We start from the raw sequence: 14,319 nt of genomic DNA on the forward strand, positions 1-14,319 counted from the left end.
GGACTTCTAAACCGCTCATCTGTGGATGGGTAAGTAGGTACTATTGTTAATTGCAAACTAGAATTTGCTGAAAAGCATTAGTTATACAACAGGGAGATTTGTGGTGGTGGGTGCAGTGCAAGGAATAATTAGGTACTTTTCTTGGCCTAATAGGGAAAAAAAAAGCTCAGATCCTGGGAGAAATGGATAAGGATGGAATAGCTTCTGGAAAGGGGCATCTTTTGACTTGATTATCTATGACTAGGTTTCTTTCTTTCTTTCTTTCTTTCTTTCTTTCTTTCTTTCTTTCTTTCTTTCTTTCTTTCAAGTTTATTTATTTATTTTGAGAAAGAGAGAGAACACATGACAGCACAAACCGTGAGGGGCCAGAAGAGAGGGAATAGAGAGAGAATCCCAAGCAGTGCTCATGCACTGACAGCCCATGCAGGGCTCAAACTCACGAACTGTGAGATCATGACCTGAGCAGAAACCAAGAATCCTCCCCTATGACTGGGTTTCTTTAATGGGAGACAAAAATTTCACTGAATAATGAAAAAAAATGTTTATTTACTTTTGAGAAAGAGAGAGAGTGAGTGAGCAGGGGAAGGGGCAGAGAGAGAGAGAGGGAGACACAGATTCCGAAGCAGGATCCAGTGTCCCCACTATCAGCACTGAGCCCAATGCAGGGCCTAAGCCCAGGAACCGTGAGATCATGACCTGAGTTAAAGTCAGCCGCTTAACAGACTGAGCCACTAAGGCGCCCCGCGTTGTATAATTGACAACATTTTCCTAATGCAATGGCAGACCGAGAGAAAATGATGTTAGAAATTTACCCTTGCCCCGGGTACCTGGGTGGCTCAGTTGGCTAAGCATCTGACTCTTGATTTCGGCTCAGGTCATGATTTCACAGTTAGTGAGTTCAAGCCCCGAGTAGGGCTCTATAGTCACAGTGCTGAGCCTGGCTGGGATTCTCTCTCTCTCCCTTTCTCTCTGCCCCTCCCCTGCTCTCTCTCTCTCTCTCTCTCTCTCTCTCAAATAAACTTAAAAAACAAATAAATTTACCCTTAGCCAAAAGGTCCTTAACTGGTTAATTTCAGATGTCTCCCTTTTCCTAATGTGGGTGAGGGTGTCAAGCTTCCAAGGCAGTGATTTGCAGGCTTTTGCACTTCAGGTTCCACTCAAGACTGATTACCCATCTAGCCCCTCTCCCACCCACCTCCCTCCATCAATCCCCAGTTTGTTCTCTATCTTTAAGAGTCCTGTGGCTTATTTTCCTTGCTCTCTCCCGCCACCAATCCTCCTTAGGTTCATCTGTTTTGTTTCTTAAATTCCACATATGAGTGAAATCATATGGTATTTGTCTTTTTGATGAATCACTGAATTCTACTCCTGAAACCAATATTACACTATGTGTTAACTAACTAGAATTTACAGAAAAATTCGAAAAGAAGAGAAAAGAAAGAAGGCTAGTTAAATCTGTGTCTCTGGGAATTGTTGGTCTCTCATTTGGGTGAAGGTGAGGCTTTCGTGGTGGGAAGATCAGAGTCATAAAAACACAAGCTTCTAAGCCTTCAGGTTTATTTTTAGCTATTTGGAAATTGGGTACACTGTCAAGTTGATGGAATTCTTGTTTCATGAGAGTTTATTGCTGTTGAATTAAATGACATCATAGACACAATCCCTTTGCTATGTTTTTAAATTAAAATCTCCATAAAAAAAGAGCTTTGTTTTTGTTGAAGGATTTCCAAGAAAAGGTATTGATGGTGTAGACCATTAAGGTGATGGTTGTCAGGTGACAGTTTGAGAATCACCTGTGAAATGACTTAGGCATCTAGAAAAGCACAGGGGGTTAGTACTACAATTTGAAAGACAGTAAGCCTGATAAAGGACAGTGGAAATAAAAGAAGTTTTGTGTGATGGCTACCCTTTTTTGTGTCAGTTTGGCTAGGTTATGCGGGCCATTTGTTTAGTCAAATGTTAGTCTAGACATTTCTGTAAATGTATTTTGCAGATGTGATTGACATCTACCATCAGCTGACATGAAGTAAAGGAGATTACTCTTGATGATATGCAAATGCCTCATCCAATCAGTCAAAGGCTTTAAAAGGAAAAACTGAGACTTTCCAGAGGAGACTTTTACCTCAAAGCTGCAGCACGGAAACAAATCCTTTGTGGTTTCCACACTGTTGGCCTGCCTTGTGGACTTCAGGCTTGCTGGCTCCATGACTATGTAAGCCAATTCTATAAAATCTCTTCATTTCTCTATCTCCTCTTAGTTCTATTTTCTTGGAGAACCCTTATCGATATAGTGTGTTAAGTGCCATTTTTAGAAATACACAGTTTTATTTGTTTTATCATGGTGAGTATCTGGTTTCTGGAAGAATGTGATAGGCAATGCATAAAAAACTGAGGATTATTTAATAGACACAAGTAAATTCAGCTATGGTTGACAGTAGATGGAAATTCAAAAGCATGTCTTTAACGATGAGAAGCACTTAGGAAGTAAGTGTAAGTTTTGGCAATATCTTCTCAAAAGACCTCTGCTTCCCATAAAGTGGAACAAATACAGGCATAATTATGCATATAAAGTCTAAAATTAAAATTCTGTATTAGAATGATGGTGTATTTGGGTCAGATATGCTTAATATAAAAAAATAATGAAAGGTGTTCAGAGTTGGCTGGAAAATCTATCCACAGGAGCCCTGAAAACACTACTTCAGCCCATCATGTAATACTTATTGAATACTTAGTGGCAAAAAAACACCCGGTGCTGCTTGGTCAGGCATAAAAATGCTTGACCAAAATTGACTTGTTTGTAGTGATTAATGAACATTTTGGGAATGTAATTTCTCAAATAAGAACAGAGTAGAATTTTCCAAGATTAAATTTACAGAGAGATAATTCTGGGTGACATCCAAAGAAAAAGGGGTCTGTGGTTAAATTTAGGGATACTGAATTGTACACAGTAAATTGTGACTCTTCAAGGGTGCTAACCTAGATTGTTTCCAGAAGTAGTTTAGTTAAGGGACACATTCTTCAAGTATGCCCACTAATCTTGCATGGCATACTGGACCTTGAAAACGAAGTCTCTTCTTTATTGTTGCATTGGGCCATTCATTTGCCTTTTTGGAGTTTCATTCTCTCATTTTTATCAGTGATGTTTACATATCAGAATTGGTTTTGAAACTTCAGCAAGGTACTTTCAGAAATGATAAAGAACTTTAAGAAATCTAAAATACTGCCTAAGTATGTAGCATATAGTTGGTTGCCTCTTTTTTTTTTTTCTTCATTGTATCTGAAGAACTCATTTGAGGTTAATTTCCTAACATTAGGGAATATTTGTGTAAGGTAGGACTCAACCTTCTACCGACACTGCAAAGGGACAGGCATTTTACTTCCCAGATACTGGCAGCTAAAGTCTTGAGCATTTGACCTTGACTTAATGAAATTCTCCCTGCTGGGACAGAATCTTGAGGAGTGACCAGGGATGATTTTGGTTAATATGACTCCAGTTACATTTGCTATAAAATCTATATCTCTACCATAGAACTCTATATCTACCATGAGATAAATGTAAAGTCCTTCAGGTAATTAATTATAAATATAGACGTTTTCCTTGGCTTGTATTGGTTTGAGAGGTATTTATTTGAAAGGTATGATCTTTTTTTCAAAACTAAATATGTTGAGTTAGAACACCTTCACTTTCCCTGAGCAAAGAAAGCACATAGAAATATTCTCTACAGTGTACACATGATAAATTGGATTAAGCTGAAATCAGGTTTTTAGAATTTTGACCCAATAAATTGCTCTGAGGAATCATCTTTAACAAAAACTTGTTCAGGCCACAGAGATTTTCTTTTTGTAAGGTAGATGTTACTTAATCCCATACAACCTGCACCTGGGAGCAAGGTTTTCTCTAGAAGGTGGTGGTGATGGTTCTTAAGGAAGTGAGTAATCCCAGGCTATTTATGATAGAAGCCTGGCTAACTTTTCCTTAATGGTACCTATTAGGCCTGAGGAGCAATTAAGGAATGGAACTTCGTGTACTGGGAATTTGAAAGTGGATACTTAACGTTGTGAATCTTCTAGAAATAGATAGAAAACAGGTGCTTGTAAGGTGGGGGCTGCCTATCTCAGCATTTTTGTGAAAATCACAGGGACAGTGCTGAAGATCAATGTGGTGACATCCTTGGTGACATTTATGATCTGCATTGTTTTTATTTTATAGCAAATTATCATACTTCTCATTGTATAAAGATACTGTAGTTAATAAAAAGCAGGAAGTATTCTACTGGTCTCCCCAGGAGCTCTGGTTTTGCTTAGGTAAGGCCATCAGATGTTGTTCCCAGGGTGGTTCCAGCACTAGATCTATGAGAACAAGGCAAATAAATGTTAGACGAACAGCTAATGGGCACAATCATAATACTGCTCAGCAGAAGTTTATAAGATCAGGTTATTTTTATGTTTTAAGAGAAACCTGTCTAGCATGACCCATATATCCACTGTGACCCACCTGATGGGTCCAGAATAAAAATGTAAGAAATTCCCAAAACCCGTACATAAAGCCATCATTGTTATGCCAAGGTATACCATAGCTTTTCTTCTTTGAACTAAGGATGTATGTAGCTTTGTGTTCTGAGAATGTTCTCTGCCATAGCAAAAAACACAGCAACCATGAGACTTCTTAGTCATGGGATTGAGATGATAGTTTTTTATTTTAGTAAAACACTTAGTGTAAGTTCTTATCAAATCTCCTTCTACATTGTAATGAGCCAAATGTGTCTCCGTTTTGATTCCCACCCCCCCAAGATACTACAGCAGTTATACCATAGTTCTATTTGCACTGTGCAAGAAATTCTACCTTTCATTGTCCTGTGTGAGGTTATGTCTGAGGATGAGACAGACACACCTGTGTTTTCCTCACTTGTTTCTTTCAAAGTGTAAGCACCTGGCTATGCTGAGTTCTTAGGTTTCTCTCATGTAAGCACCTGCTGAGTGTAATTCTGGTAGTGCTTTCTACCAAACTTGAATCTTCAATGTGGACCAAATCCTTGATCTGTTGGCAACTCGGGGAACACCATTTCCAAAGCTGAAGGCAAAAGATAACTAGATTTATGGGATTTATTAAGAGACCACAATTCTCCAGTGAGACCTACAAATGTGGCCACAATCCATCAATTTTGGGGCTTGAAGAAAGAAAGTGATCAAGGGGACCACTAACTGTCCAGATGACAACTCAGGTTTACAATGGTTTTAGTTAATCAAATAGCATCACACTGTTGACTGGAAGACCTGAATCATAGGTGTCCTTGAGGATGAGAACACCTTGAGACAAAGGCTTCTGCTTCTACAAGGCCAAATCTCTGACGAGATGAAGGCTTTCACTGAGAAGACAGGCAGCGCTAGCCAGTTGGTTTAACAGTTGTAGGAACTGCTTCCTACTAAACAATATGTGCCACTTCTGTCATTGGAGAGCTGATGTGTTCTAGTAAGAGAAAAATCAAAAGAAAATGGATCTATTCTAGAGCAATTTAAAATCTGAAAAGCCTCTCTGGGAGAAACTTGTTTTAGTTTAGATTTACATCTGTAATAGAAGCAACTGTAGCAACTTTGCTAATAGTATTTCTTGGCATTTTATACACATCACCTCACCTTCATCGTTACAACAATGCTGGGAGGAGCAGTTGTAATTTTCTTTTTACAAAAAAGGTAACCGAGCTTTAGGGGGTATAGATAACTTGCTCACAGAGATGGATAGTTGGAGTGGAGATTCTAATGTAGACTGGGTAATTCCCCAAATTTCTGTGACCACCACCCCCTCCATTGTACTGCCTCTGAGTGTTAATTTTCTTTTTTACTGTTTCAGATGCAAATAGTTTATATTGAAAGCCTGAATGTGGTAGAAGAATTTAATTTCCTTAGTCAATGGTTTTTGCTTCCACATCATTCTTAGGAATGTTGTCAGTAAATTAGCAAAATAAAAATCTTACAGTGGTGAAAAGCCTCAGTTCAAGTAAGGTCTGAGATAAACCCAAATGATCGTTTTCATCACTTTAAATCTCAGAAGTAATCTCTTTAAAATGAATATAATTAAATCTGGAGAGAATAATTTTGTTAATTTGCAGAGTTGAGGTCACCTTCAGTTTAAAGTATGGGGTTCTAGCTTCTGTTCTTAGCCTCTTCATGTATTTTTTAGTGGGTAAAAATGTAATATTTAAAATAAGCGAGTGAGAATATTTCAAACATGCTTTAATTTGAAAAATGCCTTTCTCCTCCTAAGAGCCCTGTGGTCTTTAAGACTTGATGGACTCGGTCTTTAAATCTTTAAACTTTTAATTCATCAAAATCCCTGAAATGATCTCTATGCTGTCATTACCTTAGATGTGAGGTTGTAATAGGTATGTATCAAGCTGGAGACCTGGTTTCTAGTCCTAGACAGGTCAGAAGTTGGTTGTGTATGCTTGTATAAGCTCTTTAACTTTTTCAAATACTTAATATTTTCATCTGTAAAATCAGTTTGAATAGCTAATAGAAAGACTATTCAAATGCTGATGTTTAAAATACATTGTATAAATCGACATTCTTTGCTGCCTTCAAAAACTATACTTACCTAAGACAATACACATGCATCAGGACTATAGGGTATTTTTCATTTCAGCCTCAATCTGCAATGAAAAAAAAATGTCTTCTAAGTCATAAAGTATTTTGTAGACTGTTGCAGATGGTATACAAAAATGTGAAACTTGCTTGGGGAAAAGATTCTTGTCAAAATGTCGTTTTCATATTATTTATTGGCCATCATTCACGTTTGGTTTTATACTGTCTCTGCTCTTAAAATTTACAGTGTCCCAAGAAAAACCAGAAAAAAAAGTCAATAGTTAATAAGATCTAATTATTGGGTGTGCACAGAGTACAAAGAGAAAACAGAAGAGCTTGAGTGTCAGGGAAGGACTCCCAGAGGAGGTGAGGTTTAAATTGTATCCTGAAACTTGAAAAATTTAGTCAGGATGAAGTAGAAGGATTAGGCAATAGAGGATGAGTCATAATGTGCAAAATCCTTGAGGTAAGAGCAAGCTTAAGGTACTTGAAAACTTGAAAATAGTTCAGGAGAGTCAAAGGAGGAAGAACAAGAAGTAATGGTAGATCTGACTGAAGGGGCAAAGGTCCAGGCTCTATTTAAAAACAAAACAAAACTTTAGATGCAATGGAGAGCAATTATAGGAATGTATTAACTATTTGGTATTTTACAAAGATTATTCTGATCTCTGTATAGAGATGAGGTTAGGTGTAAGAAAAGGAAGGGGGGGGGGGTACAACCAATCAGGATGTTGTAATCCAGGCAAAGGATTGCCTCAATTTAAGTACCAGTAACTTAGAAGTAGATAGGGAGACCAAGATACTGAGGTGTTAGAATCATAGAATCAGTAGGATTTGGAACTTGGACAAATATGGAAAACAGGTGAAATACAGGAGTATTTGTTATCTTAGACAGTGGGTGAATTGTGATATTCATAAATTTAGGAAATACAAGAGGAGGTTTTTAAGGGGAAGATTTGGGGCTCGTTGAATTTGAATTTCTTCTGGAACAAGAGAGCCCCATAAAGTTGGATAAAATGCTCAGTGCTGAAGGAAGAGATCTTGGCCTGAAGGTAGGGATTTGGAGATTAAAGGCATGTCTTTGGATGAGAATGCTCAAGGAAAATGTACTATAAAGATCAAGGAAAAAAAAAATCAAGGAAGAAAACCCTGGAAAGGAGGTAAAGGATGGCTAGAAGAGGACATTATAAAACAGCATGAGAAGGGAAAACTCCTAGAAGGACAAAATGTAGAAAATGATGATACAGATGCCAAAGAAATTGTTTCAAGAAGGAAGGAATAGTTGTAGGTGTCAAGTGTTTTTGCAGAGAAGGCTGGTAAGAAAAGGACTGAAAAATGTTGGTTAGATTTAGCAAGAAGGAGATGGTCAGTGTAATGTTATTGTTATGGTACCATCAGAAGTTCTGTGAAGAACTAAAGAATTAACAGGTGTGAGGAAAGAACATACTATTTCAAAAATCTTGGCTGTAAGGGGAGGAGAAAAGAAAAATAATGAGGGAGTAGTGTCTAAAATGTCTTATTTAAGGTCAGGAGAGAAGTAACTTTAAATTGGATGAAGCCAGTAAAAAAGGATTGTTGAAGCAAAATAAGTATAACTAATGGAAGAAGAGCAAGGTAGTGGGATGGGTGGCATTCAGATGGACAAAGCTGACCCAGCACAATTTTTGTTCAACTTCAGAAATAATTTTGGATTTCAGTCAATAATTAAGTCTTTTGGTATCTATACTTTGATTTTTATCATTAGCTAAGTTGGGGCTGAAGTCTATGACCATGCCTGGAGTGAGAGTAATGGACTGCTAAGGAATAAACATGATTTTCCTAACATCTGGTAATCTTTGCATATTTCCTTAGACCCATCTGTAAAAGGGAAATTAAAAATAGTACCTTTCACTTAGAAAGGTTTTAGATTATTTTATATATACATGCACGTAAGGCTATTATCCTTCACATTTAATAATGGCTTAATAAATGCTAGCTATGATGTTGAGGATCATAAAAGCTACTTCTAAGAGCTAGGATAAGCTGTAGTGGATATGCCAGTCTCCCCTGTAGTATGGGCGAAAGAAAGGGGGAGGGGAGAGTCTGTCTCCTCCTTGCCTGGCTCCCACTTGGCCATTTGTGGTTGTCTTTGTTGTCAAAATTGTAATGACCAACTCCAGCATGTAACAGAGACTTTCTGAAACTTTCTGAAACCATATTTAATGCCCCTAGCACTCTGTTGGGATCTTAGAAGAGCATAGTAATGAGTTCTCAGAAGAATCCATGGTAGTGCCTGGACTGAATGATGGGTGGAGAGGAAAAAAATTAGAGTCTAATTTTACAACTGTTCTGCAGCTAATGAGCTTCTATGGGATGATAATAATAATAATAATAATAGAACTAGTTCTGAGGGTACCATGGTGAAGCTAAAAGAAATTACACTGGTGGCTATTTGCTGGTCATTTCAAGATCAGGGTGAGGGGTAGGGATAGGTCAACTCCTAATGTTAATTTAGTCTGGTTCAGAAGCCCCTTTGCCGTTCTTCTAGTGGCTGTGCCAAGTATATTTAGAATGGCAGATAGAGGCAGATCCCTGGATATAAATGACTTTGGAGTCAGTGTAGTAAATAGGCATTAATTTTCAGGAAAAAAATTTGTCAAATATAGGACAAGGGGATTTAATAAATTATACCCCAAATATTACAGAGTCACAGGACAAATATGCATACCAAGCATTGAGAATCAAAGCACATGCTGTTGTAAGCTGAAGTCAGAAAGTAGAGGCAGCTTGGTTACCCAGCTGTGAGATGAGTGTGGAAAGACCATCTAAAAGGCTCCTACAAATAGCAGAGGTCTCATCTGAGTGCTCCAGACCATCAAATATGCGCAAGTGCCTCAACTCCATTTATCTCCCTCTTTGCTAGCAATTACTGAAAGACTGGTTGCTCAGCAGCACTGCTCCACACTTACTGGTTATAAAGCAAGAAAATAGTTACGAACCTGCCTTTTCATCATTGTAATTGAAAATACAAAGGTTTTAAATGGCAATATGTTATAGAAAGTAATGGAAAAGCAAGTCAAATGAAAAGCAAGAGACTTGAAGGAAGCCTGTGTTGTGTGCAGTTCAGTTTGTCTTGGATGATGTCAAAAAGGAAAGTGTAATTGGATAAGCAGATAAGAGGGACTAGGAAAGGGTTGTAGAATTGCTATTTTTTGACAGAATGTAAAAGAAAAATATTTCTTAAAATTGAATGAGACTCTCAGCAAAATCTGCTGATAACAACTCCTAGGTAAGGTAACTTTATTTTCCTGGGATAAGGCAACCTAATGCAGCTGTTGTATCACCAGCCCTCCCCCTCTCCCTCTCTCCCTCTCAAAAATAAACATTAAAAAGCTGTTAATATGTTACCACCTACAGTTGGGAAAAACCCTGCACTGTACTTTGTTGTATTCACAAACCTTTTGTTAAAAAAGTTTAACTGCCTCATTTGCTTTTACATTGGCATAACCTGGAAACAACTTTTGTCTTTACAATGAAAGTATCAGGAAAAGTCTGCCACATACGGGCATTTCAATAACAAAGGAATGAGTAAATCTGAGTACACAAGTTCTTAAAATACTGTTGGGTGATAAGGAGGGGGTTAAATTCTCTTACCTCTAAATCACAGTAGAGAGGAGGTGAGTTTATGGAACAGCACTTGGAGGCAAAGTCTGAACGCTTGTCAATCAGCCCTTGGAGTTCCAGGGCACTGACGTCAGGCAATTTTGCTCTTAATCGTTCTGCTAGTCTGAAAAACCATATTATGTAAGGTTTCCATACTTGTATTTTATAAACCTTTCTCATACAAAATGATAACCCACTTCTGGTCTTTTACAATACAAAGATGGAAATAGTTGTTCTTAAATTACGGGTCTGTGGAGTGATTCTTAGCGACTCAATTTGAGGTTCGAAAATGAAATCTCCAGCTCTTCTCAGATCCTAAAAGTAAATTTACAAATTGCTGCTAGATTTGAACTCCAGGCTTTCCCCCTTCATTTGCTCCATTATATCAACACAGAAGACTTCCTCTCCTTGCTGACGTTCTATCTTCTCTCCTGTACTACATTTCAAGTTCCTTAAAAAGCCTTTCCCTGTCAGGACTTTATGCCACCTTAATCTTTTTTTCTCTTTACTCACTTTATACAACTTCCCCCTCAGCGTGCCTACTTTCCAACTGGCTATGTTGGAAAACACGAAGAAGGTCAGAAATGGGCTCTTGTTTTTAGCTCTACTATCCATTATGTCTCCACCTCACTTTCAAGATGGTGCTAGGACTTGAGTTCTCTAGATTCTCTCCCAATTTGAATGGTCTATAATCTTGGTATCTCTCTATTGTTATAATGGGCAATTCAGTCTGGTTTTCTGATCTTCTCCAGGAACTGTTTGCCAGCCCAGTTGTGGGCAATGGGAGGTAGTAGAAGCCCGAATTTATCTAGTTGGGGTAAGGTGGATCCTGGGAAAGCACAAGAGGATGAGGGGGGCTGGTTTGCTTATAAAAGCATTACTGAAATGAGTTGGTCCCAGCTGGAAGGGGAGGCAAGTCAGACCAGGAGGAACTCCGAGGATGGAGAAAGTATGTGCGTGCGCGCGCGCGCGCGTGTGTGTGTGCGTAAGCTGGTGCAGTGTTTCAAATACCTAGACTCCGTAGTCTGTCTTGTGATTTTATAACCCTACATGTCAATTCCACTATATTGATAATTTCTATAATCTCAGTATGTTAAAAATATCAGTAATTGCCCCATGTGACCCTGGAGTACAAAACTTGGATTATCTGTTTAATGTTATTCTATACTATTTTTTTATAATTGGGAAATATTTTGAACTTCAGGCTTTCAGTTTTTTATTTTAGAACTTTGCTAAAGTAGACTTCATTGGGGTCCTACTTTTGGGGATTCTTTGGTCTTTTTGTGGAGTTCCATTTGTGCTTGCTTTAGGCCTATGTTGAGCAAGATGATTTGAAATGGATGTGAGCAATCTACTTAATGAAACTAGGAATGCAATGGATCTTTAGGAACCCAGCAAAATTTCTTTCACTTTTATGGCTGTTCTTGAGAAATAGGACTACTGACTATTGTACAACATTATTGATGATTAATTAACATTTGTATCTTCAATTTATAGAGAATACATGCTGGTCATGGGTGGTACTACACTTGATTGAAAGTTTGGGTTGTTAGACCATCTGCCATGAAGTTAGATAACTTCAGTAGTTTTATAGTTCCTCAATTATTGATAGCAATATCTACATATGGCTTTAGGGCAAGAATGTTGATGAACTGTGGGCTAATCTGTTTTTGTTTTTTTTTATGAAGTTCCTATAGGTCTTATAAATATACTTTTGTGGCTGTGTTCTAATTGATATCTCACCTGATACACATGACCATTTTTCCCCTCCAAAAAGAACTCCATTTAGATAGAACTTCATATAAATATCAGAGTCTACTTTTTAAAGTCTCAAGTCTTCAACTATACTTTCAAATCATAATAGCATGCTAATATTTTTGATAAACGTGGAGGAAACCGAAAATTTCCTTACTTCTTCTTAAACTCTGTGAAAGTGTTTTCTGAATAATCTGCACATAGTTTTTGTCCCTTGTCAATGAAAGAAGATAATTCCTTTTTCAGTTGAGGGCCCTGTAAGAAAACAATTACATAGCAAAATTATTTGTCTTGAAGCACTGTTCTATGAGGCATTAATCAGAATTCTGTGTAATGTGTTATTATGTGTGTTTATTATCTACACCAGATATTGGCAAACATTTTCTACATAAAACCAGATAGTAGATATTTTAGGTTTTGTAAACCATATAGTCTTTTATAATTATTCAACTCTGCCAATAGGACACAAAAGCAGCTATAAACAATGTGTAAACAAGGAGTGAGGCTGTGTTCTAATGAAACACTATGAATCCTGAATTTTGAGTTTCACATTTTAATGTGTCATAAAATTAAAAAAATTAGAAGACCATTCTTGGCTCATGGGTCATATGAACACAGATATGGGGTCAGATTTGGCCCATGAGCTACAGTTTTCCAACTCTTGACCTAAACCAAGGTTGCTGAAGAAAATAGAGCATATAGTACCTGTGTATTAATGCAGGCAGCAGAGTCCTCAGACTCACAACATTCAGCAAGGCTTTTCAGGGTTGGCTCAAGAATTTTACTGAGGAATACTTCTGGAAGGGGAGTTCTCCTACTTAGTTCAAATATATATCTGGCATGAGAGAGAAAGGAGAGAATGCTCTTTAACATGTGTAGATTTGTGTAAATGTTCTCTGTATTATAAAAAGGCAGATCACCTGACTTCTGCATCTTAACTAAAAATAAAAGATTTAAGTAAATGTGACTCCAAATCGACAGATTTTGGATTAATATTCTCATTGAAATGCAAGTTATTAGCAGTTGCTTTGTAACTATTCTGACTAGTTCATAATGAATTAAAGCTCTGTGTGTACTATATATGCATATGTATATGTTCTATATAAACCTATCTATTTCAAAATAACATGGAACTAGCTTTTGTGCAACTATAACACCATGAATCTCACATAAAGCATCAAGTAAAAGCCTTAATTGGCTTTTCTATGAAAACAGATTTCTATAAATTCTTCCATTGTTTTATTCCATTGTTATCTACGCATTTATAAAAATCGTACTTGGACAAATACAGACTTCCAGCCTAAAGTTAGTCTCCATTCTGCTCTCTAACATTGATAATTTTCTGACCTGTTAATACAACCTATTTGTGAAATATTTCTATGCAATGAATATGCATATACTTGTAGCTTATGCAACTTAGGGTATATGCAGCAAGGGTGTATTTTTAGTTTTTGTTGGATCAAAACAGATAAAGGTTTACCCTTTCTTCCATTTAATTTCTTTGTCATTTAATGCTAGTGAATATCCATACTGTCAAGAAAGAAAGTTACTCCAGTTAACTCTACTTACTGATCTATGGCTTTGGTGTTTCCTTTATCACATACGTCTTGACCTGTGGGCAGCTCGACAGCTGGCAGCTCTGGTGTTGGGGCAGCAGGCATGAAGTAAGCGCACATGAAAACTTCCATGGGCGTTTTTTCTTGACAACAGTCCTTAAACTTAGAATTCTTTGTGGCTAAGTTGTCACAGATCTTTACTGTGTATTCAGGCAGCTACAAAAGAAATTGTGAGTTTGTGCATTGTTAGTTTCTTGGTTGGCCTAATTAAAAACAAGGAAGGCTTGGGTGCCTGGGTGGTTCAGTCGGACTTTGGTTCAGGTCATGATTTCGCAGTTCACAAGTTCAAGTCCTGTGTTGGGCTCTGTGCTGATAGCTCAGAGCCTGGAGCCTGCATCAGATTCTAGAGCTCCCTCTTTCTCTGCCCCTCCCCTGCTTATGCTCTGTCTCTCTTTCAAAAACAAATATTAAAAAAAAAAGAGGAAGTCTTATGTAGGCTTACAAACCTTGGCATGGTATAGATGAAAAGTTATAAGTCAGGTTATAGAAAAACACCTATTAATGGAGACCTGTTTTCTTAGGTTGTTATCATCTGTTTTTTTTTTCCACTATTATTTCTAAAGCTGTCCAGACTTGGGGTGACCCTTATCTAAAGCACCAGTTCAAATTCCTATCTAAAGGATTATGTAAATAAAAAATGATGAAAAAAATTGACCATCAAGTTATAACAGGTATAAACATGAGCAGCTTTGAATAATAATTGTTGCAGTATTGTTCAGTAGAACTTTGA

General features: G+C 37.4%; 1 protein-coding gene across 1 annotated transcript in view; it reads right to left on the reverse strand.

The window, feature by feature from the left end:
• Positions 1 to 6,602: 6,602 nt before the first annotated feature.
• GC (GC vitamin D binding protein) overlaps positions 6,603 to 14,319 on the reverse strand; it is a 34,390-nt gene continuing 26,673 nt past the window's right edge. The window contains exons 9-13 of the mRNA XM_047092261.1: positions 13,543 to 13,745; positions 12,679 to 12,808; positions 12,131 to 12,228; positions 10,210 to 10,342; positions 6,603 to 6,644 (exon numbers count right to left, since the gene is read on the reverse strand). Coding sequence (XP_046948217.1) covers positions 6,615 to 6,644; positions 10,210 to 10,342; positions 12,131 to 12,228; positions 12,679 to 12,808; positions 13,543 to 13,745 — 594 coding nt within the window. The 3' untranslated portion in view covers positions 6,603 to 6,614. The remainder of the gene's footprint in view (positions 6,645 to 10,209; positions 10,343 to 12,130; positions 12,229 to 12,678; positions 12,809 to 13,542; positions 13,746 to 14,319) is intronic.

Source organism: Lynx rufus, unplaced genomic scaffold, assembly GCF_022079265.1.
Source record: "Lynx rufus isolate CCGP_SWC_20201006 ecotype Redwood Valley unplaced genomic scaffold, mLynRuf1.p SCAF_3, whole genome shotgun sequence".
Classification (NCBI taxonomy): Eukaryota; Metazoa; Chordata; class Mammalia; order Carnivora; family Felidae; genus Lynx; species Lynx rufus.